The sequence below is a fragment of the Prosopis cineraria genome, unplaced genomic scaffold (assembly GCF_029017545.1).
Source record: "Prosopis cineraria cultivar Desert tree isolate PC_DT_omini unplaced genomic scaffold, ASM2901754v1 PC15, whole genome shotgun sequence".
In the NCBI taxonomy this organism is placed as follows: domain Eukaryota; kingdom Viridiplantae; phylum Streptophyta; class Magnoliopsida; order Fabales; family Fabaceae; genus Prosopis; species Prosopis cineraria.
Window position 1 is genome coordinate 5907932 of NW_026555346.1, and position 24036 is coordinate 5931967.

Here is a 24036-nt window from a genome sequence, read left to right on the forward strand (position 1 = left end):
AACTGATGAATGCTTGCTCCAAATGTGGATTTAACAGGACAAAAATCTCAACAAAAAACAACCCTTGACTTGACCATAAGGTGTCTGAGGTGGAAAAACTCTTTACAAACACTATTGCATCATATCATGCTCTAGCAGAATGCTATCATTCTAAATTCAAGCTATAGTTTCCAAGCCACCCACGCCCAACTACACACACCACAGCTTTCTTGGCCAATCAATCAGAATATTCCCAACCAATGCTTCTCTGTTAATACAAGAAGGGCAAAAAAAAAAAAATGATATACTTATCGATATGAAATAAAAAATTTATGACAGGTCAACCCAGAGCTACAGATCCGGTCACTTTCTCAGTTATGTCACAGCCTTCCAAACAAGATATATCTATTAATTGTTTACAAACCTTTTAAAGATCAAAGACGCTCTAGCACTACTTTTTAGGATGTAGTCTCACATTCCTTTCCTTTTGGGAGCCATTTATATATAAACTGGCTGAATGGATGGGATACCGCTTTCAGTTAAATTGACCATTATGCTGTAGCTTGTCAGAGACGAGGACACAACTAAACTGCAGAGACGGTTCAAGTATTTACTGAGGTCTGAGCAGGTGATTGAATACTCACAACCAAGCTATGAAGCTAAGATGTTCCAGCGTCCTTGGTTTGACCGTTTAATTTCACTTGCTGGTCCTATCCACGCATTTCGAGTCATCCATGGCAAATATAGAGCAGGTTGACCAAAAAAGTTCATCCATGTCCCTTGCGTATGATTAGCCTGTCTAACTTTATTATTTTATCTCACCCAAGCCTTATGACATAATCAAACCTACCAGAAGGTAAAGCCTGAAAGAGATTTACATAAGAAGTCATTGAATTCCAGTGCAGAATAAAGGAGTTGGGAACCAACAAATTATAAAATAGTCCAATCACATCATACTTTATCTCAACAATGAGATAAATGAGTGCAAAAGACGAGATAAAATCTGCATCATTCTAGTTTGTGCCAGGATTGTATCAGGTGAATGGTTCAAGAGATAAATTATATTAAAGGCAAGTCCTTGGGTTCATTCAACCATATACCTGGCTGTGAAAAATTATGATGATTTAACTACTTAAAACGCCAGGCTACTGCAAAATTCAAATCATTTTAGCTCAATGAGGTGTTTAAAGTGAATACTGAATAGCAGCATACCATAGTAAAGTTACATAATTCGGGGGTTTGTTTGAAGCTTCCGGATATAGTCTCTAGATCTTATGTCAGCCTGCCATTCAGTTGAAGAAGACTGAGATTGAAATTGAACTGAATGAATAAATGTATCAACTAACTGAATGTGAAAAACTAAATCAGTCGGACGGTGAATAGTTGTAACATGGACATTAGGAAGATGTGATGAAATTCAAAGTATCACTAAGGCAACAGTCTACAAGAGAAGGCTTGGTGATGAACTGCTATGAAATTATCTACAGAATTGTGTGAGTTCAAGAAAACAACTTCGAGGTGAAAAGGACGGTGTCCCTTCACCACAAGTAATTTGTCCGGTAAATCCTAATAACTCAATCAAATAACTGGAAGCAGCTTTTGAACAAGAGAAGAGTCAATAATGACTCTAAAGAGAGAAGAATTTGACAAGGCATAAAAAATTTCCACGTACTTTATCTGCTTGGTGCAATATTATTGTTGTCCTTAGACTGGTAAGATATATGTATTATATCCCTACAATGAATTCAGTAGACTTCTTGTGCTTCCAATTCTCAAGTGGCAAAAAGTTTCACCTGCCTAATGGGCTCGGGCACACGATATTTGGAAGTCATCAGAACAATTGCAATAGCAGTGGGAAGTGATATCCGATGACCAATTGAAACAAATATTGGCTTTACAGATCCCTGTGTAGATCTCACGGCCTGTGTGCATTAAGCATGTAGGATCAAGAGGCCAAACACAAGTTCAAAAATGCTTATATAAATTCAAGCTTGTTTGCATTTATATCAAGCAGACAAAATCAAGATATAAAGTTAAAGTGCAAAAACACATGAAACTCGATTGTGGCAGTTTATGTAATCTTGTTTACCAGAGTGTGTCACGTGTAATACTTTGCAATGGCATATAGAAACCAGCGCGTGATTATTAATATATTATTATATCAAATGACCCCAAGTACCAATAAATTAATGTCTTACCGCCCCCCATATATGCCCGGAACATCCTGCCAAAGTAATAAAATCCTTAGCATGGTTTTCTTCAGCTTCTAGAAGCTGTCTCACTCTAGATTGATTAAGACCATCCACATGATGCAGCTGGAACATATAAAGCTCAGTAAGTATATAGGTACCTACTCAGAACTCCTTAACAAGAAATGCATATATAATTTTCTTTCCATGAGTAAGGGCAGCGAGACCACCATCGTGTAAGTCTATAACATATCAGTATTGTGGTACATGGTGGGACTCAGAAAAGAAATAATTTGGCCTTATTGTAGAAAGAATAAATTACTAATACTATCAGGACTGACATTCTTTCCTATCCCAATTGTTGGCAGATCAGCCACAACTCCAAGATGACAGGCCAGGCCAAAACCTGCAGAAGTTAAGGGTTTAGAGGCTTTCTCTGGGATACCAAAAATATATGAAACTGGGGAAATTATAAACAGTTTATACAAGAAACAGTGCTGGTGTTTCAATTTCTAACTTAACTTCAGAAAAATAACTTACCTCGAGGATGGAGTATTCCATTTCCATCGACAAATAACAACTGTCAACAGTATCAGCATAACCTTTTGTTAAAATGATGAAGAAATTAAGTACAAAAACAATCATACTGGACCTAGAAAGTACGAGGAAGTCCTAAAGCGATCCGTTAGATACAAGGTTTTTGTCGCAGCTACCAGGACTGGTGCCACCAGCAAAGTGAATATGCCAATAATAAAAAGGAAAAAATTTGGGTAGATTTTCCTTGGTAATATCAAGTCCTTCAATGAAAACTTCATAATACCAGGACATCTCTTACAACCAGTTGCCACTCTTTCAAGAAGGTTCCCCAGAATGCCATAATTCTTTTGTTTGCAGCTAGCTAATGAAAACGGATCTAGCTTCAAAAGCACCGGAACCAAATTCATATGAAATTTTACTATGGGATATTCATATCTTTTGTGAAATACACCGCAATCACCTGTGGGTAGAAAGAATTGTTGCTTCTTTTCATTTTCTCCAGAAGCTCTAGAAGAACAGGCGCCTATAAATAGAAAACAATTAGATAAAAGCTCAAATAAATATTTAACGAGAGGTTTTGGAGGCTGAAAGAAACAAATAGAACCTCTCTAAATGCAAGGAAACCGGGAACGTAAGGGACATGAACAGTGACCAAAGAGAAGTCCTCGTAGACAACTTGTAAAGTTGGAAAGTCCAATACTACAAGGGTGCCGCATGCCATTGATGGGTCATCCTTAGAGAAGCTTATATCAACCCCACCTACATAGCTTAACACTTCCAACGCTCCTGGTCTCCTTTCAGAATCAGCTGCCCGTCTGCTTGTGCCAATAGGTGGGTTTAGTTTCCATGTGAAACTATCTTCTATGATCAGTTTAGTCCTGAGAAAATCTTGTGCACTGAAAAGGAAAATCGAAGGGTTCAAAAAACAGAGATATGATTGCTTGCGATTGACTGAAAGATTCTCAAATTTAGATATGGAAAGAGGGGGGAAAAATCACACACGCAATCCAATTCTGGAGATTTTGCGACGAAGCGGATGAATCTGCTGGTACATCTCCGGATTGTTTTTCCATTGCTTGAAATCAGCAATGAACGTCTACCCAACTATTACTGGAGAACAAAAGTCAGCAGCGTCTCGTGATTCTGATTGCTTTGTGCCAATTTTTATTACGATTGAAGAAAAGTATCGGTGCGAGTGCGACTTGACTATTTTGTTTAGATGAACGCAATGGGGAAATAGAGATGGAATAACTCGTAACTCTTTTCTTTAATTCTTAATCTTTTATTACGCAAGACGTCTTTAAAAAATTAAAAGAAAAAAATTAGCACAAATAAAATAACAATAATCAATAATTTGGATGAAAACTTTGAAAACCGTTATTTTCAAGAATTTTCCTGCATTTTTCCCTACTTAAAATAAAACATTTTAATGAAACAAGGGCATCAAGCGGCGTCTCAGTTACAATCATATTTATTTTATATTATTCTTTATCGGTTTTTTTTAAAATAAAAGGAGTTTTTTTTGTTTTTTTGTTGGGGGGGGGGGGTGGGGAACATAACCGCAGGTTTGCACTTCCTAAACTCCACGCGGATGCGTACCTTGATGCTGCTGGAAAGACAGGCTTTCATGGTTTCACCATCATGAATACGTTCTTATAATAACTATTGATAGGCTGAACCTTACAAAAAGCTCGAACACAGTAGAAACTAACAGAATGCATTAACTAAACGATCTATCTACATATTCCCAGGCATTACAAAAAGAAGTTCTCCGATCCCACCTCACAAAAATGCATCAGTTCGTGCCTTCGTGGATCCACATGTACAAAAAAAGCTGTTACATATTCATAAACCCCCAAGTAGCAGAGCAACACTAGATCGCCAAAAAATAAGTCTAAACTCTATACTGCTGATGCACTTGCATTCTTCAAAAACTGTCAATGGACGGAAGGCCAGGGCGTGGACTGCTCTCCACGTCATGCTCTTCATCGTCTGAATCAAGAACAATAGCTGGAAGTGCAGAATTGCGGATGGGTCTCTGTCTCAGTATATTTGTTGTGAGGCCTCTGCTTTCTATCACAGTATGGCTGCGCATTCCGGCTAGCCTCTTGCTCCGGCGAACTCCCACTTGATCAGAAACTGCACACTTCACGTCTGCTTCAAATTTTCCAAATTATCATCAACTCTATAATATCTCGCCATAATTCTCAATTCCATAAATCATGAACCATGGCTCCAATTTATAATATCAGTAAAGCGTAATGTTAAAAGAAAAAAATGGCAAGCATGGTGAAAAGCACTTTCAGAAAGCATTCTGATCCAAAGTCCTGATGACATTGGTAAGTTTATGCATGGAACATGGTCAAAACAGAAATTCTTCAGAGAATGTGCCAGACAACGAAAGGGTGTGCCATGTAATTCTAAGAATATTGTGTATATCTTACCGATAGTTCTACTTAAGAGCGCCTGTTTGCTTTGTTTCCGTTTCAGTGATCTTAGTTTATTCTGCAGAATCGATCAATAGTTCTACTTGACGTTAAATGCCAAACATAGATGAGTGTGTGTCCACCACTGAAAAGTGAAAAATGATCCAACAATTATGAAAAGAATTCCCATTTACCATGTGGATTTTTTCAAGAGTAGGTATAGAGTCTCTCTGAATTTTCTTGCCAATAGCAACTTCGGCTGCAGTATTGCTAGATGAGAATTCTTCCTGCCATTGTAACCAACAAAGTAAATTAAAAGTTTCTAATCCAGGAAAAGCAGTAAATATGATCTTACCGCTACTTTGGAAAATTCTTCAAGATTGGAAGCTAGTGTTTCCCATTGAGAACTGATGGTGGGAAGTGGACGGAATTCGGTGCCGTTAACCTCTGTATTTGAGTTCAACGTGATTATTTCCTTGTACAGTCTGTGGCCTTTCGCACTTGCATCATACCTTCAATAGGAATGGACAAATAAATCAACAATCAGCAATAAGATTTCAAAAAGCATACAAATCTCGGAATATCTTGAGAAAAATTACCAATAGAAGGTCTCCTTTCCATCTCTCCAAAATGCTTCTTTGCGGAAAGAAGATATCTGAGTTCCTTCTTTCAAAGCATCTTTTATGTGTGACACTGCATCGTGTTGCTGAGCAAAAATAAGCACAAAGAAATATGGTAAGTTTAAATTAGGACGGTCTCGTAAAGAGAATGAAGAAATATCTTCAAGGGGGGAAAAAAATCTTTGGAGACGATGATGAAAACTGATGTACATCAGCTCTAACTTCACATAGCGCTTTTAGGAGTAATAACCGATCCGATGGATCAAGTTCTTTGTACTTGGATATCTCCTCTCTGCACAAGCAAAAAAAGATGTCAGTTATTTTTATGCCCTCAAAGTTAAGGTCTCCCTAAAATTTTTGGTGCATTACTAGTACCCTTTGGAGGGCGCAAGTGGAATCTTCCCCTCAGCAACCTACAACAAAGAGACATTACAATAGGTAACTCCTGTCAACAACAGGAAGGAACAAGTCAAACTCGGGCAATTAAGCTTCTTATGACTCACCCATGGCCACCACACAGTCAGTTTCTTACACAGTTCAGTCACCCATGCACCAGATTCATCCAGTTTCTTACTTACAGGTGGCAATCCCTAGAAAAAGTACAGACGAAACTGGAATTCAGAAAGGAAATAAGGCAGACCCAAATCGAAATAAAATAGAAAGCTATCAAAAGAAACACGTAAACAATGTGAAAGCGGAGATCGATTTATTTATTTTGAGTGGTTGTGCCAATTTACAGCATAGGTATATATGACCGCTTTGCTGAATGCATTTAGCTTCCCTTGTTATTTTTCAAGCTATAGAAACAAAAATGCTTCTTTCCGCATATAACTTGCATTCACATACTAAATTTAAAAGGTCCACAGCAAATTTTGCAATTGCTTCGAAATATGCATTTGAGATACGCATTTGTCTCGCTTGAATGACTTTAAAATGTTACTAATAATTAGGATGAAAAGAAATATGCATTAAGATTATTAGTGAGTATCAGCCACCTTTAGAAGTACAACATGGAGCCGGGCTAGTGAGGCATCGGGATTTATGAGCCCCATCTCTATTTCTTCAGCCGACAGCCTTAGGTCATTACCAATTACTGGCCCAAAAACCTGAATCAGGTCATTACGATGTTAGTCATTCTATATGACCTACGCCAAAGCATTTATCACAGAAGACGAAGTACATGATCGTTCTCTATACTATTCATTTGAAAATCTCGATTTCGCATAACCATACACTAATACATAGCCCCAGTAACGAAAAACAACGTCAGACACTTACCATAATCCATAGCCAAAAAAGGATTTTCACCGCAGAAGTCAACAAACACGTCGAAGTATTACGTCCAAGAAAAGTAAGACGGTGATTCATGACCCCAACCACGAAAAACAACGTCAAATACAAATGCTCGTAGCTAAGAAAAAAGAAAAGATTTTTTGCCGTCAAATTCAACGAGTGCCATGAAATTTTACGTCTAGGAAATTCACAACGGAAGCTAGTTCCCATCGTCTGCGTAGCTTCAAAACCTCCGCTTGTAGAGGATTTTGTTGCAGAAGGGTGTTCGGCTCGCCGCTCCCGCCTCCTACGGTCCCCATTGCCTGACCGGCGGCCTCGCTCACAGCAACTGCAGTTTCGGAGGGCAAACGTAGGGTTTAGTGAGAGAAATCGAACGCCGAGTGAGGAACTGAAAAACTCGGAAGTCGAAACGTTCGAATGGGGGGTAAATTTAGAGAATGGGGCGCCGTCCCGCCTAAATTTTTGTCTTGTTTCCAATGAATTTAATTTAAACATGAAATTAACTCCCCACGCCTAAATTTTTGTCCTGTTTTCATTGAATTTAATCATGAAATGAAACTCCCCACACCCTCCCCAAAAGAAATTAAGTTAAAACTAAGTAATTAACTGTTAACCAATGACTAATTAATTAGATAAATATCTGGCCTGAAATTAATTAGATAAATAGATATTTTGGTGGGTTAATTCACTAACTGAGGTTAATATATTATATAAAAATATATTGTATTTCTCATTAATGTAACTCATCTTCATTTGCCCATTGCCACAATATACTATTTCACGAAATAGTGCGAACCAAGCGTAGACGGAAAACTATATAGTACAATTCTTCTTTTAAAAATCACTTGATACTAATTTTTTACTAATTTTTTAATAAAGTTTCAGTTAATAAATTATATGTTTTTCTACATGGTTGGCTAAATCAGTGATGGTTTACTGTCATGCCATGTCTCGTCTTTCTTAGAAGTAAAAAATTAGGTGCAAAATACTATTTCACTAAATAGTGCAAATCAAGTGTAGATGGGAAACTATATAATTCTTTTAAAAATCACTCAATACCAATTTTTTAACAGATTTTCAGTTAATAAATTGTATGTTTTTCTACATGGCTGGCTAAATGAATGATGGTTTACTATCAAGCCATTTCTCGTCTTTCTTAGAAGTAAAAAATTAGGCGCGCTTATTGAGAAAGTTGAGTTTTATATGTCTTCAAAAGATCAAATAGAGTACTGAGTGCTGACCCAAGGGCGGTCTGTGAGATCTGATGATGTTCAAGTGACAATTCCAAACCTCATTTTATCAACAACCTACATGAAATTGACCACCCGCAAACCTGCATGTATACTACTGTGGAAAATTCTATGCAGAAGTTGAAACAAAACTTTCTTGTTTGAAAATGGAGGCCTTGAATGTCATATAGCCTGACATTCATTTTTTGTGAGCATGTCCAGAACGGCAGAAGCAACTTTCTGAAATTGATCCTTATCCTCGTCCAAGGTTCTCTTCCTCTGAAGAGCGGAATCTTTGCATTTCTCTATTTCCTCCTTTATTGCATCAGAGTGTTCTTTAATTTCACTGCAGATCATTATTGATGTATAAACAGTCAAGATATATGGTTGTTAGAGAGTACTAAATTAACATTGCAAAATGACATGACATAAGCGATGGCTTAGAATCCACAGACCAATCCTAAAGGACAGCTCCGATCGGCTTCATATGTGTTAAAAAATATCATCGATATACATATATATAATATGAAGAGAACGCTGAAGCAGAATTCCAAGCTGAGATGTGCAGCCAAAATAGATGCATGCTAGACAATTCAGCACTTCGAAGAGGAAGCATTGGTGAGGGATTGCAAAAGCATTAAATAACAAATAAATTGCAAAGATCTCGTAGTTGCTGGATCGGTTATTAAAAAGTACGTCGTCGTTATCATAATTCTGATTTCAGACTAGCAAACGACTACCCAAAGTTAAAGACAGCCAGTATTCAGCACAACTCACTTGATCTTCTTTAGCATGTTCTCCACCATCAGTTGGACTTCATTCGGTATGTCTGCGCGAATTAGCAGAGTAAAGCAATCGAATGAGTAAAATTATGCAGCGCTCCGATTCGATTGCTCGAAGATCGGTCCGTTAGAACTCCAAAGATGAAAAAAACGCATCTCATCTTTAGATTCAAAACTCGGGACCAATTAAAGGCAGGTGAAGGAGTAAATGGTGTTATTATAGATATATAGAAAACATGTGGCATTCATGACAAAACAGATTAAATGCTTTGCAAAAAACACCGTTATGCATGAAAAAATCGGGACATTATTGAGACATTTCAAAATCGGCATGTTGAATACTTGAATTCAAGAGCAAGATTCGATGAGAAAAATTAAAGCTGGTATCGATAGCAGCAGCAGCTGCGGTTACAGTAATAATCAGATTAGAAGGAGCAAGGGACTCACTAGTGATGAAAGCCGAGAGTTGATTTTCGGGCTCAGGGATCGGTGTTGAGGCTTCCATGGCTGTGCGCGCTCAACCACAGTGCCGATCGTTAGCTGGGACTTTTGGAGGGAAATCAATCTCAGTGCAACAAGTATGATGGCAGGGAGAGGGGAGCACGCTTGGCGTGGGCGGTTTCTTTTTTCTTTCTTTTCTTTTCATCCCCCCCCCCCCCCTATCTGGACTAAATACATTTACTCAGTGAATACCTCACATATCACAATAATAATAATTTAATTTAATTAAATAGCTGTAAGAGATTTTATCTTTTAATATATATAAAATATTCAATCTCAAATTTTTAAAAAGAATAGTGTAAGGATTGTTTTAATAGTAAAAATTATTTTAAATTTTTAGAAAAAAATGTAACTCAACAATTTTTAAATATTAATAAAATTAAATAACTATACACGAAACACTTATTAAATAAATGGGTTTAAGTTATCCACCAAATTTAAATCCTTGACACTTACCTTAGGAAAACTCAATAGTAATTTAACAAGCAAAAAAAAATTGTTATTTTATTGTGACATTATTTTTTGAAGAATGTTGTTTTAATATATCAAAGGGGATACCTTGACCGCGAGTTTTGAACTAGACAGTCCACATTCAATGTGATTTATTCTTATATTTTTAATAAATAACTAGTATAGTACTTGTGCAATGTATATTGTATTTTTGTAACTTAAAATAATTTTATTTTAGAATATTAATCAATACAGATGAAAAAAATTTACATAAAATAAATTACAATATTAACTAATAAGATGAGTGTAGAATTATAAAAATAAAATTAAAGAATTCATTATGAATTCTCAAATGTCTAAAACCATAATGGCTTCTCTCTTCATACTTTTCACCTCTTTTACTTGACTCATCTATCAATTTTCTTTGCTTTGTTTTATTTTCACTCTAACAAAGAAGCTAACATAGTTGATCAAGTCCAACACCCTACAGTTATTGAAGTATCTTTTTTATAAACCACAATATACTTTATTATTTTTATTGTGCTGATATTGTGGATTTGTATTTTTTTTTTTTATCATTTGTAGGTTTATCTAATAATTAGATAGTTTGTAATGTTTTTCTCACACATAATCCATGAAAAGTTAAGATTATAAAGTAAATATAAAAATTGTATGGCTTTATCTTTTCTATTAAATCATGTGAGGGTAGAAAATTTTTTGAAGTACTATAATTTTTATGATCTATAAATGTCAACAAATAAACATTAATATATATTGAAAATTTAATTTTCAAACCAAATATCAATATTTTCAAATCTTGTAACCGAGCTATTACAATATAAAATATCATCAAAATCAAAACACAAATTTGATAGTTAAATGATTATTTTCAAATACAAATTATATATAATTTTAAAATTTAAAATTTGATTAATTCATTTGACATTCATAATTCAAATAAAAATTAAAATTAAACATAGATCATTAAAATATCATTTGAAATTAAGAAATTTGGATCACTATGAGTAAATTATTTTGAGCATGCTTTTCAAAAAAAGATTTATAAAGAGATGCCCAAGAGTCAAGATATATGAAAAGTGAAAGAAAAATTACTTTGTGTTGATGTGAAGAACCATGTCAATATATATCTTCCTCTTCATTCAAATTTAATATACCTGCAGAGTTGTAAAATAATTAACAAATCATCATATAATTTACAATAAATATTCCAAAAACTAAAAATTAAATTATATGAAACCATAACTTTACAAAAATGGAGCACAGTAAGTTTTTTCAATTTCATTGCTTATGAAAGACAGATTTAGAATGATGGAGGAACCTTCAGTAAAAAAAATTACAAAATGCACACTTATGCGCAATTACCTAATATCTACCATGAATATGAGATATGTCAAAAATTAAATTGCTCTTTTGATATCTACAAGCACATAACAACCTCATCGTACCATTGATTAGGAATGAAAAATCATTATAAAAAATGACACAAGAGGTGAGAGGGCACTGGTGACGAAGAGAGAAGCCAAAGATAATGAGAGTTTTGTGATTCTGCTTGTCTTGATGAGGAAATGGAGTAATTGAATGATATTAGGATTGAAAGAAAATCTTGTGTGTTTTATAACTGCTCAATGTGATCGTGTGTTTGTGTAATTTAAAATTTTAAAATTAAAAATAAAAAAAATTATGAGAAGTTACAATGATAGGAGAGTGGGAGAGAAATGAGGGAAAATAAGAATTAAAATAACTCATTTAATTTTAAGTATAATATTTTTTAATATTTAAGAATATTTGATAGAAAATCTAATGTGCATGCTGAAATTGCATATTTTAGGTAGTGAAGAAGTTGAAAATTTATAATAATAGATAAAATCACGGGAGAGAAAATTCAGGAAAAAAAGAAAGTAATTTCTGCAATTTAAGATAATATTATTATCATCTATAAAAAAATTTGGTATCATGTAAAAAAATTATTGTTAGAAATTAATGTTGACATGGATAACTTATAAATATTTTATTAATTTATACATTTATCATTTAGTTTTTATTTTTTATTTATATGATTTAATTTGCAAAAAATTATTTAAATTATTATTCATAAAATTATCATACCAATTCAAAATTATTCACAAAATGACAATACTCAGAAAGTTATATTTGAAATCTTGAGAGAGAGTATCAAAGATAAAATTTTTAAAAATAAAATTTTAAATTATGAAATAGTTAAAAAATTATATTTGAGATTTTGAGATCATAGGAGAGAAGTTACATTTTTAAATTATAATCTTATAAAATAAAAAAATATTCTTAAAAATTAATAATGATGTAAATAGCATAAAATTGTAATATTTTAAAAAAACTCATACGTGTCAAACTTGAAAAAGTGCTTTTCATTTATCTATTGTACATATACATACATACATATATATATATATATATATATTTCTCACCAAATTTTACGTGAATCATGGATATAAAAAGTTATTAGAATGATATAATAATTTAAATAATTATCCATATTTAATTTAATTATATGCATGAATTAAAAAAAATTACAAATTAAATCGTAGAGCAAGGAGGTTATTAGAATGATAGGATACTAAATAACTAACCATATCTAAAAGAGGAATCGTGGGGTTAGGAAATTATTAAATCATGGGTTAAGAAGTTACTGAAATAAATAATTTAAATAACTATCCATATTTAAATTTAATTATACGCATGAATTAAAAAAATAAAAAACTAAATTGTAGAGCAAGAAAGTTATTAAAATGATAGAATATTGAATAATTAACTATATCTAAAACAGGAATCATGGGATTAGGAAATTGTTAGATCATGGGTTAAGAAGTTATTGAAATGAAAGAATAAAAATGAATTATATTCATGAATTAAAAATAATTTTGTAAATGAAATCCTATGTGGCTTTCTGAAATTGTACTATTTGAAAAAAAATGACACTTGTCATTCATACTGGAATGAATAATTTAAATAACTATCCATATTTAAATTTAATTATATGCATGAGTTAAAAAAATAAAAAACTAAATTATAGAGCAAGAAAGTTATTAAAATGATAGAATATTGAATAACTAACCATATCTAAAAGAGAAATCATGAGATTAAGAAATTGTTAGATCATGGATTAAGAAGTTATTGAAATGAAGGAATAAAAATAAATCATATTCATGAATTAAAAATAATTTTGTAAATGAAATCTTACTTGGCTTTCTGAAATTGTACTATTTAAAAAAATGAGACTTGTCATTTATAGAGATGTGCTTGTTATTCTTCTATTTTATATATATATATATATATATATATAGATTTTTTTAATAGGCATGAAATTTAAAATTAAAATAACTTTATGTTATCATGCCAACTTATGATTTTATATAAAAAATACAAATAAAAAAGTTTAAATCTCGGTTACTATAAAGGAATTAAATGGAATGAATAAAAAAATTAAATCACCTTTTTATTTTATGATAAATATAATAAAACTCATTAATATATATTTTAAAAATTTCATGAATCATGGTTTCTAATCACGCAAATTAATTACCCCTTTTTAATCATTTTATTTTTATTTTTTTAATATATTTTATTCTAATATTCGCTAGTAGGAGACCTGTATCATTATAATTAATCTTTAAATTATCCAAATTTCATCACAATAATCAGCACCACATTTCCCATTGTTGCGATGACTGATCAGCAGTGGACAAAGATTTTCGTGAGGGGGTACCCAACAGGCCAATACAAATGCCATGAAGCAGGTCCCGTTCTTCAACTTTGCTCCCCTTATGGCCAATTGGGCCGATTTTTTTTTCCCTGAATTAGGCCGTAGGTTATTTGGTTTATGAGGCCCAATTTAGCGTTAGGTTAGAAATGAATGTTCCATTTATTGCTCCAAGGACGTGACTTGAGCTGTGGAAACCAATGAGCACCTGTCTTAATAGTTAGAAACCTGAACAGTTTAATTTAAAATCTCATATTTAAATCTCAGGATATGCAGCTATGCAATTAAGTATGTAAAATATGTCTTATCAATAATACCCGCAAAATTTTCTTAAAAAAGAGCCCCACCTAAATAAAAATTCGAATTAGTTTGAAATAAATTGGACAGATATTAATGCAAACATATCCAAATGTTTCAGGACACTGGGTGTAAAAAGGGGGAAAAAAAAAATAAGGCTGTGAAAACAGAATCTTCTTGCCTCTCGCACTCATCAATTCCTTCGCCTCTCGTTTAATGCTGACTGTTTCCTCTTTCTTGCATAGGAGTGCTCAGTACTGTGTCTGTGTGTGTACCGCTTCTTTTGTTTATGGCCAATGTACCCCCTCCTGTTTAAAATATGAGTGCTCTCTTCGTTTTAAAATAGAGAGAAATCTTTTCACACTAGATTTTCAAAAATACGAATATAATATATTTTTATTTTTTCAATACATAAGCGATAATTTCTTAAAAATATCATTAATGAATACATTAGTTAACACTTCACCTTTAAGCAAAATACTTTATTAAATAAAGATAAATATAAAAAAATATTAATTTAAAGATGGTTAACTAACTTATTGAAGATATAATTTAATTAAAAATATTTTGTATTTTTAACATTTTTTTAGTTCATGCCGGTACATAACGTATGACACTATACAATAAAAATAAAAAATTAATATTATTATATAAAAATAAGAAATTAAAAAATTATGATGAATTAATTTTAACTAGAATGTAATTTTAAAATATAATTATAATATATTATACAAATTAATCCTAACAACTTTTTTTAACGCTTGTGAAGTGTTAAAAGTATGTTATATTCAATAAAAGGATAATTATATTAAAATCTTACATAAAAAAAATTAATTATTACAATATTTATTTAAAATTAAATTAAATTATATTGATAATATAAGTGTTCATTGATATAAATTAATTTAGTTATTAATAAATTTTATATTAATTAATTTTTTTTTATAAGATGTGATTGTAATTTTTCTTTTAATAAATAGGATGAAGTGCAGATTTTAACTTTTAACAAAAAAATATTAAAACCTCAAATATTTGAATGACATGGCAACGGTACTTTGCACGTGTATCCGGGAATTCATGGCATGCCTTTGAATAAAAAATAGTGACGTGGTTGATATGAAATGCCGAGCGAGCATTTTTTGGGACTCGGAATCGCTTTGTTTTTTAATCTGGCATTGACAAAGTTGTCGCTAATGCATTTTCATTCACTACTATTTCACGTCGGCTTCCATGTGTCTCGCCAGTGTATGGCCATCGGACAGTATCGAAACTTCACCACCAAGCAATTTTTTTTTGCCTGAACCAAGCAATTTTAAAATTACGCCTTTTTACTCGTAACGTAGGGTAATAATAAAATATAGCGATAAATATTACTGATTTCTCATTTGTCAATTATAGATAATTATTTTTTGTGTCATGTTTATTTAATTATCTCACTGGGATTAAAAAGATAATATTAAATTATTGATTTTATTTAAAAATATAATGAATTTTTAATTTTATTTTTAATCAAATGAAAAAATTTAAATTTTATATTGCATTCTCTACATAATTAATGAACTTAAATAACAATAATATTGATAAAATATAATTAATATTCTATCAAATATCTTATATTAAAAATTAAAAATATTTTAAAAAAATACTTTATAATAAGAATTAATGAAAAAGTATAACACATTGTGACTTATAAAATGGTCGAGGCTTTAACTTTTCCTACTCTTTCGGGCCCTATTACAGGGCATCTTATAAGAGGATTATTTAGTCTTTAATGTAAAGCACTTAATATAAGTATTAATAAGTTTTTTTAAAAAATGTTACTTTTATTTAAAGTCATTAATCATGAGGGATGAGTCTAACGTGAATTTAAACAATTTCCATTTGAATAGAGGTGGATTAGGGAGTTATTATATTTATAAGAAAAGTTAATAATTTTATCATCTATTCTTAATTTCAATGAAGTAATTGGATGTATCTTGTAATAGAGATTAGAATAAACACTCTTTTCATCATAGATTATAAGACACTTTAGATAAAATCTCATATACTAACAAATCTTATTAAATATACTTAATAATTTTGTTTTCAAAATAAAATGTATAAATTTTCAAAAACATTCTTCATTTGATATACTAAAAAGAGAGAGAGACAGTGATTAAATAAAAAGTGAGAGTAAGTATGATGAATCCAAGAGTGAAAGCATGGTCACAAAATTAAAAACTACTTAAAATATGGGAAGGCTGAGGCTAACACTGATTTTTACATTCCCTTACAAGTAAGATGAAAAATTTTTAAAATTTTTTCTAAGCACCAATTAAATTGTGGGGAGGAGAAGCAACCCCTGCTCCCGTAATGCGTCATTGAGAGTGCGTAATATTATAATAACTTTATTTAATAAAATTTAACATTTTTAAATAATCTTATATTTTAAAACGTGAAATGTCTTCTTGGAATGGAGGAAGTATTTATTTACCACGCGAAAAAAATTAAGAATAAAGCAGATAAATGCTTTCATAGAGAGGACAAAAAAGAAAGCAGACAAACGTTCCCCCCATAAAACGACATTAAAGGGCGACACCCCGCACGTTCGAGAATCACACGTGTCAAGTCCTAGCTCCCAGTCCCTCAGGCAGCGCAACGGGTTGAAGAAATGCTTGAATGCGAGTCACCTAAACGACAAAACCCAAATATGGATTCGGTAGGTTGGGTAAGCCATATTCGTTCAGAGACGTAAAATACCTGAACATATGAACAGCCATATTAAAACAAATCTATGCTGAGCCCAGGCTCTCACACTTTTTTAAGTTGATTCAAATACTTAAATTATTAAATATTAATTTATTTTTTAACTAATTTTAAAATTTTTTAATATTTGAACTAAGCTCATTATGTTCAGGCTCATTCAAAATTTCTGTAAGCTTATCTGAATTATTGAATAAGCCCGGAGTAATTTTTTTTCTTAAATTCTTAAACCCAACCCTAAAATTTTCTAAATTTATTTGAGTTAACTCGATCACCTCCACTGAAGCACCTAACCAACCCAGGGGAGGAAAGAAAGGCAGGCTATTGATTATGCAAGCGAAGAATGCAATCTGAGGAGTCTGCCTGATTCGGATTAACTTATTGAAGAGAGATTTTGACATTCAGGTTAACTTATTAGGATTAACATTTACTTATAGTATTTTTCACGCGATGACATGAGTCTTTTTAATGCGCAAACTTAATTTTATCTTTTTAAATCCATATAACAACTCATCAAGTGAGAGAAGAATTGTTATTGCCATTATTAATTATTAATTGCGAATATTTTTTGTATCAAACCACCATCTACACCCGAATGTAATAAATACAGCCGATTGTCTGTACGAATAAACTTAAAAACTTATTATATTTTTAGATAAACCTAACGACTTAATTAACTTTCATTATCCCGTGAGATAGTTCGAGATGTTTTGTACTAATAATATGAATCGAGATGAAGTACCCATCTATTCTTCCTTTAATTATCATAACACGCGAACGAATCTCCCTACGTGACTCGTCGGCATCATCTCCCCATCACGCTGAAGTTACTCCACTACTCTTTTAATCATAAAAAAAAAATGATTACAATTCTTATAGTTTTTACATAGTTATAATTTAATTTTTCAACTTTGACTCATTATAACTCAATCTTTAAAATTTTAATTTAGTTATAAATCAGTCACTGAGCTTTGCCTCTTACAATTTAATCCTTAAAGTTTAAACCCCTTAAATATTAATCTTTGTATTTAAAAAAATAAATTTATAAAGATTAAAAATATTTTAAAATTTTAATATTTATAGTATTTATAAAAATTAAAAGGGTTTAATAATTTAAAATATTAGTAATAAAATTTAAAATATTTTTAATCTTTATAAATTTATTTTCTAAATTAAAGGGATTAATATTTAAGAAACATAAACTTTAGGTATTAAATTATAAGAGACAAAATTCATGGACTAATTTACAATCAAGTCAAAACTTTAAAGATCGAGTTATAATGAGTTAAAATTTAAAAATTGAGTAACAGTTAAATCAAAAATACAAAAATTACATGATTAATTTTTCCTAGAAAAATTAGAAATACAAACTCTCTTTCTCGAGTAAAATTTATTCTAAATCAGCGTACACGCAAAAGCTTCAAATCATTTATAGGGAGAGCGATTGGAAAAAAAATTACTGACTGTTTTTTTAACCCCCAATCTACTCATGAGTTATAACAAATGTTTTCAGTAGAAATGTACGATTTATACCTATTCTGATTGATTCGGTATCATTCTGATCATATCAAGACGGGTCTCATTTTAACTCTAAAACAATTGGGACTAGACTTTGTGGAATGAAATAGGAAAGGGATTCGAGATGGGACAAGACACGAGATTACTATTGAAACATCCCGTCACATCTCAAATATCATATATATTATTTTTATTTTAAAAATATATATTAAATATATTCCCTTTGTTGAAAAATGTAAGGTATTTTTTGAGAAGTTATATGTTAAAAAATATAAGGTATTTTTAGTTTTTCAATATGTAATCATTGTCTTTTTTTTTTCAAAAGTGCCTCTATTAATAATAATTTTATATTTATTGTAAGGTATTTAATAAGGAAAAATATGAAAAGATAATGTTAGTTAAAAAGTAAGTAACTACTTTATTGGGAGTGAGATTTGGTTAAAAATGCCTTACATTTTTTAACGGAAGGAGTATTAATTATATGAATATAATTTATACTCATATTAATTATATCAATTATAATTTTAATACTTGCAATGTTCATATAAAACTAGAGTTTTCTATATTGATAATTTTAATGGCATAGAGTAAATATGGCGATATCTTTCTTTATAATATATTAATTATATTAATACAATTTATTCTTTTATATATATATATATATATATCTATTTAATAAATTTTATTTATATCGTATTTCATGTTTTATTTTTAAAAGAGTAATTAATTTAACACATCTCAACTAAAGTAAAAGAACAATGATTTGATATTGTGTTTAGCTTATCTATTGTTATTACTCTTATAACCTAAAAATCACTTGTAATTACTATCATAATATGTAGTTGTGATTAATATAATTCAATAATTAACTTTAAATTATTGTGAATTTATGATTTATGTACTTGTATTGTTTTAATTTTAAACTTAATAAATTATATAATTTAAAATTTTAATGAATATTATTATTCAAATATTTTTTTGATATCGTTCGAGTTATCTAGACGGCGAGACGTCTCGATCTTATCTCAATCCAGTCCCAATTCCTAATGTGATGGAACAAGATACGAGATTAAAATTCAATCCCATTTTTTTTTTTAGGACAGGATAAGAGACAAGGGTGCCCCAATCTCGTGAATACCCCTAGTTTTTAAAATACAACTGGACATTAAATTGTAAAGGTTAGTGGCTTACTATTCACATGATTCAACCGGATTGAATTAATAGTCAAATTGATAACGTAATAATTAGATTCAAAAATTATATATGTATATAATAATCTAAATATAATAAATAAATATGAAATTAATACTTAACTTAGAAATAAAACCAAATATTTTAATCTTATCGTGATTTAATAAGATGACATAACATAATATCAAATGATTAAAAAAATTAATCTTTTTTTAAAGAATTTTTTGAAAAGTTTGGTTTTTAAAAATTAAATTTGGTTCGCAGTCTAACTGCTAGCCCAAAAAATCCTACCCAACTCAACCCCTAAAATAATTTTTACGTGTTGATCGAACTGAAATTCAGACCGGCTGACCTACCTGACCATCTAGACTGGTTCAATTATTTAATCACTGGTTATAACCATCACTTATCTCATAAATAATTTTTAAATTAATACTCCATCCATTTAATATTATGAAATATTTTTAATTAAATCACACTATTACTGAATTAATTAATTATCTTTAAAATTATACACCATTTTTACATTCATCCCTTAATTTATTAATTATACTTTTAATTAAGGGTATTTTGAAAAAAGTTATTAATTATTTCTTAAAAAAATTTTAAATGTTTTATATTTTTAAATATTTTATTTAAAACAATATCTTATATAGTCGCACAATAATAGAAATCAGGGGGAGGAGAGGGGCTCGTCTTGAACTCAAAGGAAGCGCGCGCGCGCGCGCACACACATATAATATATGTATGATTATTTCGGTGCATGCATGGTTCGGATGCGCGTGAAAGGACAGGGCGAGCAATGGGCCTGCATTTCCCAGTCAATTGACCAGCACTGTGACACCTCTCTCCCACACTTACTTTTGTCAGTCTCCCCTATTTTGTCGTCTTCTCATCACTCTCTCTCTCTCTCTCTAATGCGATTCTCACTGTTCCCCTCCCAATTGCCCGCCATCCAATCCCATGAACAAAGCCTTGTTCTCCAAAGAAAATTGAATTGAAGTACTCAGAGGCGAAATAATGTCCTGAATTTGACGTGTGAGAGTGTGAATAATATACGATGCTTTAATGAATTGAAAATTTGAGCGAATCGCTTAAATACAATTGGACGTCTCACTGATGATCAGAATGTGCAAATGGCTGTCAAGTTAAATAAGAGCGAGTTGCTCCAGCCTAACCCCTGGACTCATCCAGGAATTATCACCGAGTCTGTCTCTGTCCTATTTTGCTTACCAACAATTTGCCATGAACCCGTCGAGCCAGAACGGGAAAAGGTACAAGCTATAGACAATCCCGTGGGCTATTGGACTGTCGTGTAATTATTATTCATTTATTCTGTGGGGGGAGAGAGAGAGTCTCTGTCAATTCTGGTGAGGGAGGAGAGAGAGGGGACTGGTATTTCAGAAGCTCATTGCCTCGCTGATTTTGAGGCATGAAAGGGAGAGAGATAGGAGAGTACGGCACCAGTTTCACCCCCCCACCCTATTTTTACTGCATTTGGACCTCTTCTCTTCATCATCCTTCTCTGCGAAATTCTCAGAGCACCAGGAGAGAACACCTAGGTCGGTTTCTCTCTCTCTGTATTTCACTCACACTCACTCATGTTTATTCGTGTTTTCTCTCGGTTGAACGATTCTGATTTCTAGTCTATTTCTGTGTTTTGATTCTGCTCAACCGTTGTGTGTGTGTTTTTTTTTTTTGGAGGGTTCCGAGGTCTCCCTTGAGGTTTGAATGTCATCTTCTTCTTGTTTTTTTTTTTTGAGCTTCTGATAGTTACAGAAGTTTCTTCCTTTTTGTCTTGGCCGGGTTCTCCTGCCTGTGCGATTACTGGTAGTTTTACTTTTCTTTAATTTTCCTTGGGATTTTATTCGCTCGCTGCTCTTTTGGCAAAGGGATTTGGATTTGGATTTGGAATGACTCGACATTTATTATGAATTATGATGGTTTTCAAAAAATTTCTTTACCTCTGTATTTTGTTTTTTTGCCGTCAACGTCGTTTACTGCCCTGTTGTTGAGATGACATCGTCTAATCGGAGCTCTATCATTGCTTCTTCATTCATTTATTTTCTTTTCCGGTTTCTTTAATGAGTCTTGGAATTAAAGCGGTGACGCAATTTTCTTTCTTTAAATTTTCAAACATGAATGCTCGCCTTTTTCAGCACGCAATCAAAAGGTCCAATCTTTTCACAGGTGTGGCGTTAAGTCATTATATGTTGATCTGTGTTGTCGCTGGATATTGGTATTGCTTATTAAAAACTGGTTGTGTTCTTCTGTTTCATGTGACCAAACCGGGGTTGTTTTCTGCAGGTGATTTGAGCTAATGCTGCGGAAGAGGAACAGGTCCCTCCAGAAGGATCAACATCACATGGGTCATACTTGGGACTGTTATTCTCAGTCTCATGGTTTGGGGAGGAAACTCAAAAGCAACTTAATTTTCAATATCCCTCGTTTGTTTGTGGGTCTTGTTCCTAACAGCTTGTTAGATTCTGATTCAATGAGGAGCCCTACATCTCCTCTCGATGTTGAAGTATTTCCAAGTTCAGGCAACCCAGCTAGAACTCCAAAATCATGCCAGAGGAGCTGGGATTGCAGCAAAGTAGGCCTAAGCATGCTAGATTCTTTTAATGATTCTTCTGAATTTTCTGGGAAAATTATATCTTCATCACAGAGTAAGTTTCCAATCATCAGTCCCAGAATGAGAATGAACTTCTCAAATTGTCTAAACTGTGCTAATTCTTTTGAGGCATCTAGGTCCTTACCCAAAGATTTTTGTAAACTTCCTTATAGCCAGAATGGATCTGCTATCCCCAAGGGTAATTCCAATACTCTTTTTGAGATTGGAGAAACCTGCCTAGAGTATGAACCATTTAGGAAAAGCTGGTCTTCAATGGATTCCTGCAATCCGTTTAGAAGCTTCTCCGGTTTGACCCTTCCCAACAATGACTCGAACTCCGGGTTTTTCCCAGTGAAAGATATGTCCACCGAAGCAATCTTTCCTCATTTTGTCGAAAGAAACCATGACTCAAACACTTCGTCGCTGCCTACAGAATTGAACTCAGAACATTTATCATCTCTTGAGCTTGTTGAGTCTCTATCTGCTGGTGAGATTGAGGAATCTGAGGACTACACCTGTGTAATTTCCCATGGTCCCAATCCTAGAACGACCCATATTTTCGGTGATTGCATCTTGGAAACTCATTCTGATGATCTTAGGATTCATGGTAAGAATGAAGAGAAGGAAGATGGAGCGTGCCCCGTGGTTAACTGCTCACAAACTCCAAACCAGTATCCCTCTAATGATTTCTTGAGTTTTTGTCACCACTGCAACAAGAAACTGGATGAGGGAAAAGATATTTACATGTATAGGTCGGTTAGCCTGATCAAAATTGCGTATATTGTTTTGAATTGCATTTCCTTTGATGGGTATAGTTAAATTTATTCTTAAGACTGGATTCCTTTGTTATCCTGCAGAGGTGAAGAAGCATTTTGCAGTTTGACTTGCCGTGATCTGGAGATCATGATTGATGAACAATTGCAGCAATCCAATCCGTCTGAAAAATCTCCCGGGCAAGAAATTGGTGAGGAACTTTTTGAAACCGCTATCCTCACTACTAGGTAGCTTGGAGCCTTTTCTATCACCGCCACCATGGTCATGAGAATAGGAGATGCAACTGATCATCTGTTCACGTAAGTGCTGTCTTTTATGTGCATCTATCTGCAGCCATGGATGATCGTTTTGTACGTCACTGCATTTGCCTTGGGCCTTTCGGATTTCATGTTCTTGGTGGATGATGGCTCCTATTTAGCATCATGGGTATCCATATAACTTGATATATATGTTATCAAACTAGTGATAGTTTAGTATTCATGTGGGAAGGATTGAAGCCGATTTTTCTGGCTTCTCCTCGTGATTTTCCTGCATTAACTTCTATCATGTCAAGGATCAATGTATACAGCCCGAACAAGTTTTTGACTGAATGATATATTACTATTGTTGTATGTACAGCTTGCTTCCCTTCCATCGATTATTTCACACTAATAGAAGATAATCGAATGCATGTTTGCTTATATAGTGATTCACCAATTCCTGGTAGAGGGCAGAAGCGGGTTGATGAGACCAGTAATTAACTTTTTTTTCCCCCACCCGGTATCCCGGGGGGAATGTGTATATTCTGGGTTCATTGCCTGCCTATCCCATTCTAGACTAATTCGGATCCGCGCTTAGGTGGGGCCAATAATTAACTTGTTGATTCTGCTAAGGTCCAGTAGCTTTCTTGGGAGTTGCGATGTTCTGCATTAATGGACTTGGGCCTTGACGTTCCCTAAATCAAGAGAATACCAAAAAGGCCGAAGCATTATCCAACGATCACTGCATTTTCGGCCGATTGATAGGCGTTTTCGCCTCTGGGAAATCCATAGTTCAACATATTGGATCTTACGTTGATTTTCTGAATCTAAAATACAGGTCCAGTCGGTCAATAAGAAGCTCGAAGTCATGTGAAATGAAATCTGAATGCTGTACCTT

General features: G+C 32.6%; 4 protein-coding genes across 12 annotated transcripts; 1 reads left to right on the plus strand and 3 right to left on the minus strand.

The window, feature by feature from the left end:
• Nucleotides 1–45: 45 nt before the first annotated feature.
• On the minus strand, nucleotides 46–3944 carry LOC129294348 (uncharacterized). 9 transcript variants are annotated; one of them, XR_008589369.1, is made up of 10 exons: nucleotides 3708–3944; nucleotides 3310–3601; nucleotides 3166–3228; nucleotides 2709–2748; nucleotides 2510–2574; nucleotides 2178–2294; nucleotides 1773–1901; nucleotides 1192–1282; nucleotides 404–842; nucleotides 46–247 (listed from the first exon to the last, which is right to left on the minus strand). XR_008589369.1 is itself a non-coding variant. In XM_054932639.1 (9 exons), the coding sequence occupies exons 1-8, from the start codon at nucleotides 3776–3778 to the stop codon at nucleotides 1202–1204; spliced, it is 858 nt and encodes a 285-aa protein (XP_054788614.1). In that variant the 5' UTR covers nucleotides 3779–3944; the 3' UTR covers nucleotides 270–842; nucleotides 1192–1201. The 9 variants fall into 9 exon arrangements, 4 of the variants coding, with proteins under 4 accessions (XP_054788614.1, XP_054788616.1, XP_054788618.1 ...); XR_008589373.1 differs by lacking the exon at nucleotides 46–247 and having other exon boundaries at nucleotides 270–842; nucleotides 1192–1261; nucleotides 1777–1901; XR_008589372.1 differs by lacking the exon at nucleotides 46–247 and having other exon boundaries at nucleotides 270–842; nucleotides 1192–1261; nucleotides 1652–1901.
• A 392-nt stretch (nucleotides 3945–4336) lies between these two features.
• Nucleotides 4337–7463, minus strand: LOC129294751 (DDT domain-containing protein DDR4). Its single transcript, XM_054933224.1, has 10 exons — nucleotides 7221–7463; nucleotides 6747–6857; nucleotides 6255–6341; nucleotides 6127–6164; nucleotides 5962–6043; nucleotides 5731–5837; nucleotides 5487–5643; nucleotides 5326–5418; nucleotides 5150–5210; nucleotides 4337–4859 (listed from the first exon to the last, which is right to left on the minus strand). Exons 1-10 carry the CDS (start codon nucleotides 7341–7343, stop codon nucleotides 4633–4635), a joined length of 1086 nt encoding a protein of 361 aa, XP_054789199.1. The 5' UTR covers nucleotides 7344–7463; the 3' UTR covers nucleotides 4337–4632.
• A 765-nt stretch (nucleotides 7464–8228) lies between these two features.
• LOC129294121 (uncharacterized) lies at nucleotides 8229–9636 on the minus strand. Its single transcript, XM_054932259.1, has 3 exons — nucleotides 9503–9636; nucleotides 9051–9102; nucleotides 8229–8619 (listed from the first exon to the last, which is right to left on the minus strand). Exons 1-3 carry the CDS (start codon nucleotides 9558–9560, stop codon nucleotides 8457–8459), a joined length of 273 nt encoding a protein of 90 aa, XP_054788234.1. The 5' UTR covers nucleotides 9561–9636; the 3' UTR covers nucleotides 8229–8456.
• A 10768-nt stretch (nucleotides 9637–20404) lies between these two features.
• On the plus strand, nucleotides 20405–23539 carry LOC129294709 (FCS-Like Zinc finger 10-like). Its single transcript, XM_054933173.1, has 3 exons — nucleotides 20405–21073; nucleotides 21819–22877; nucleotides 22983–23539. The coding sequence occupies exons 2-3, from the start codon at nucleotides 21832–21834 to the stop codon at nucleotides 23128–23130; spliced, it is 1194 nt and encodes a 397-aa protein (XP_054789148.1). The 5' UTR covers nucleotides 20405–21073; nucleotides 21819–21831; the 3' UTR covers nucleotides 23131–23539.
• The last annotated feature ends 497 nt before the right edge of the window (nucleotides 23540–24036 follow it).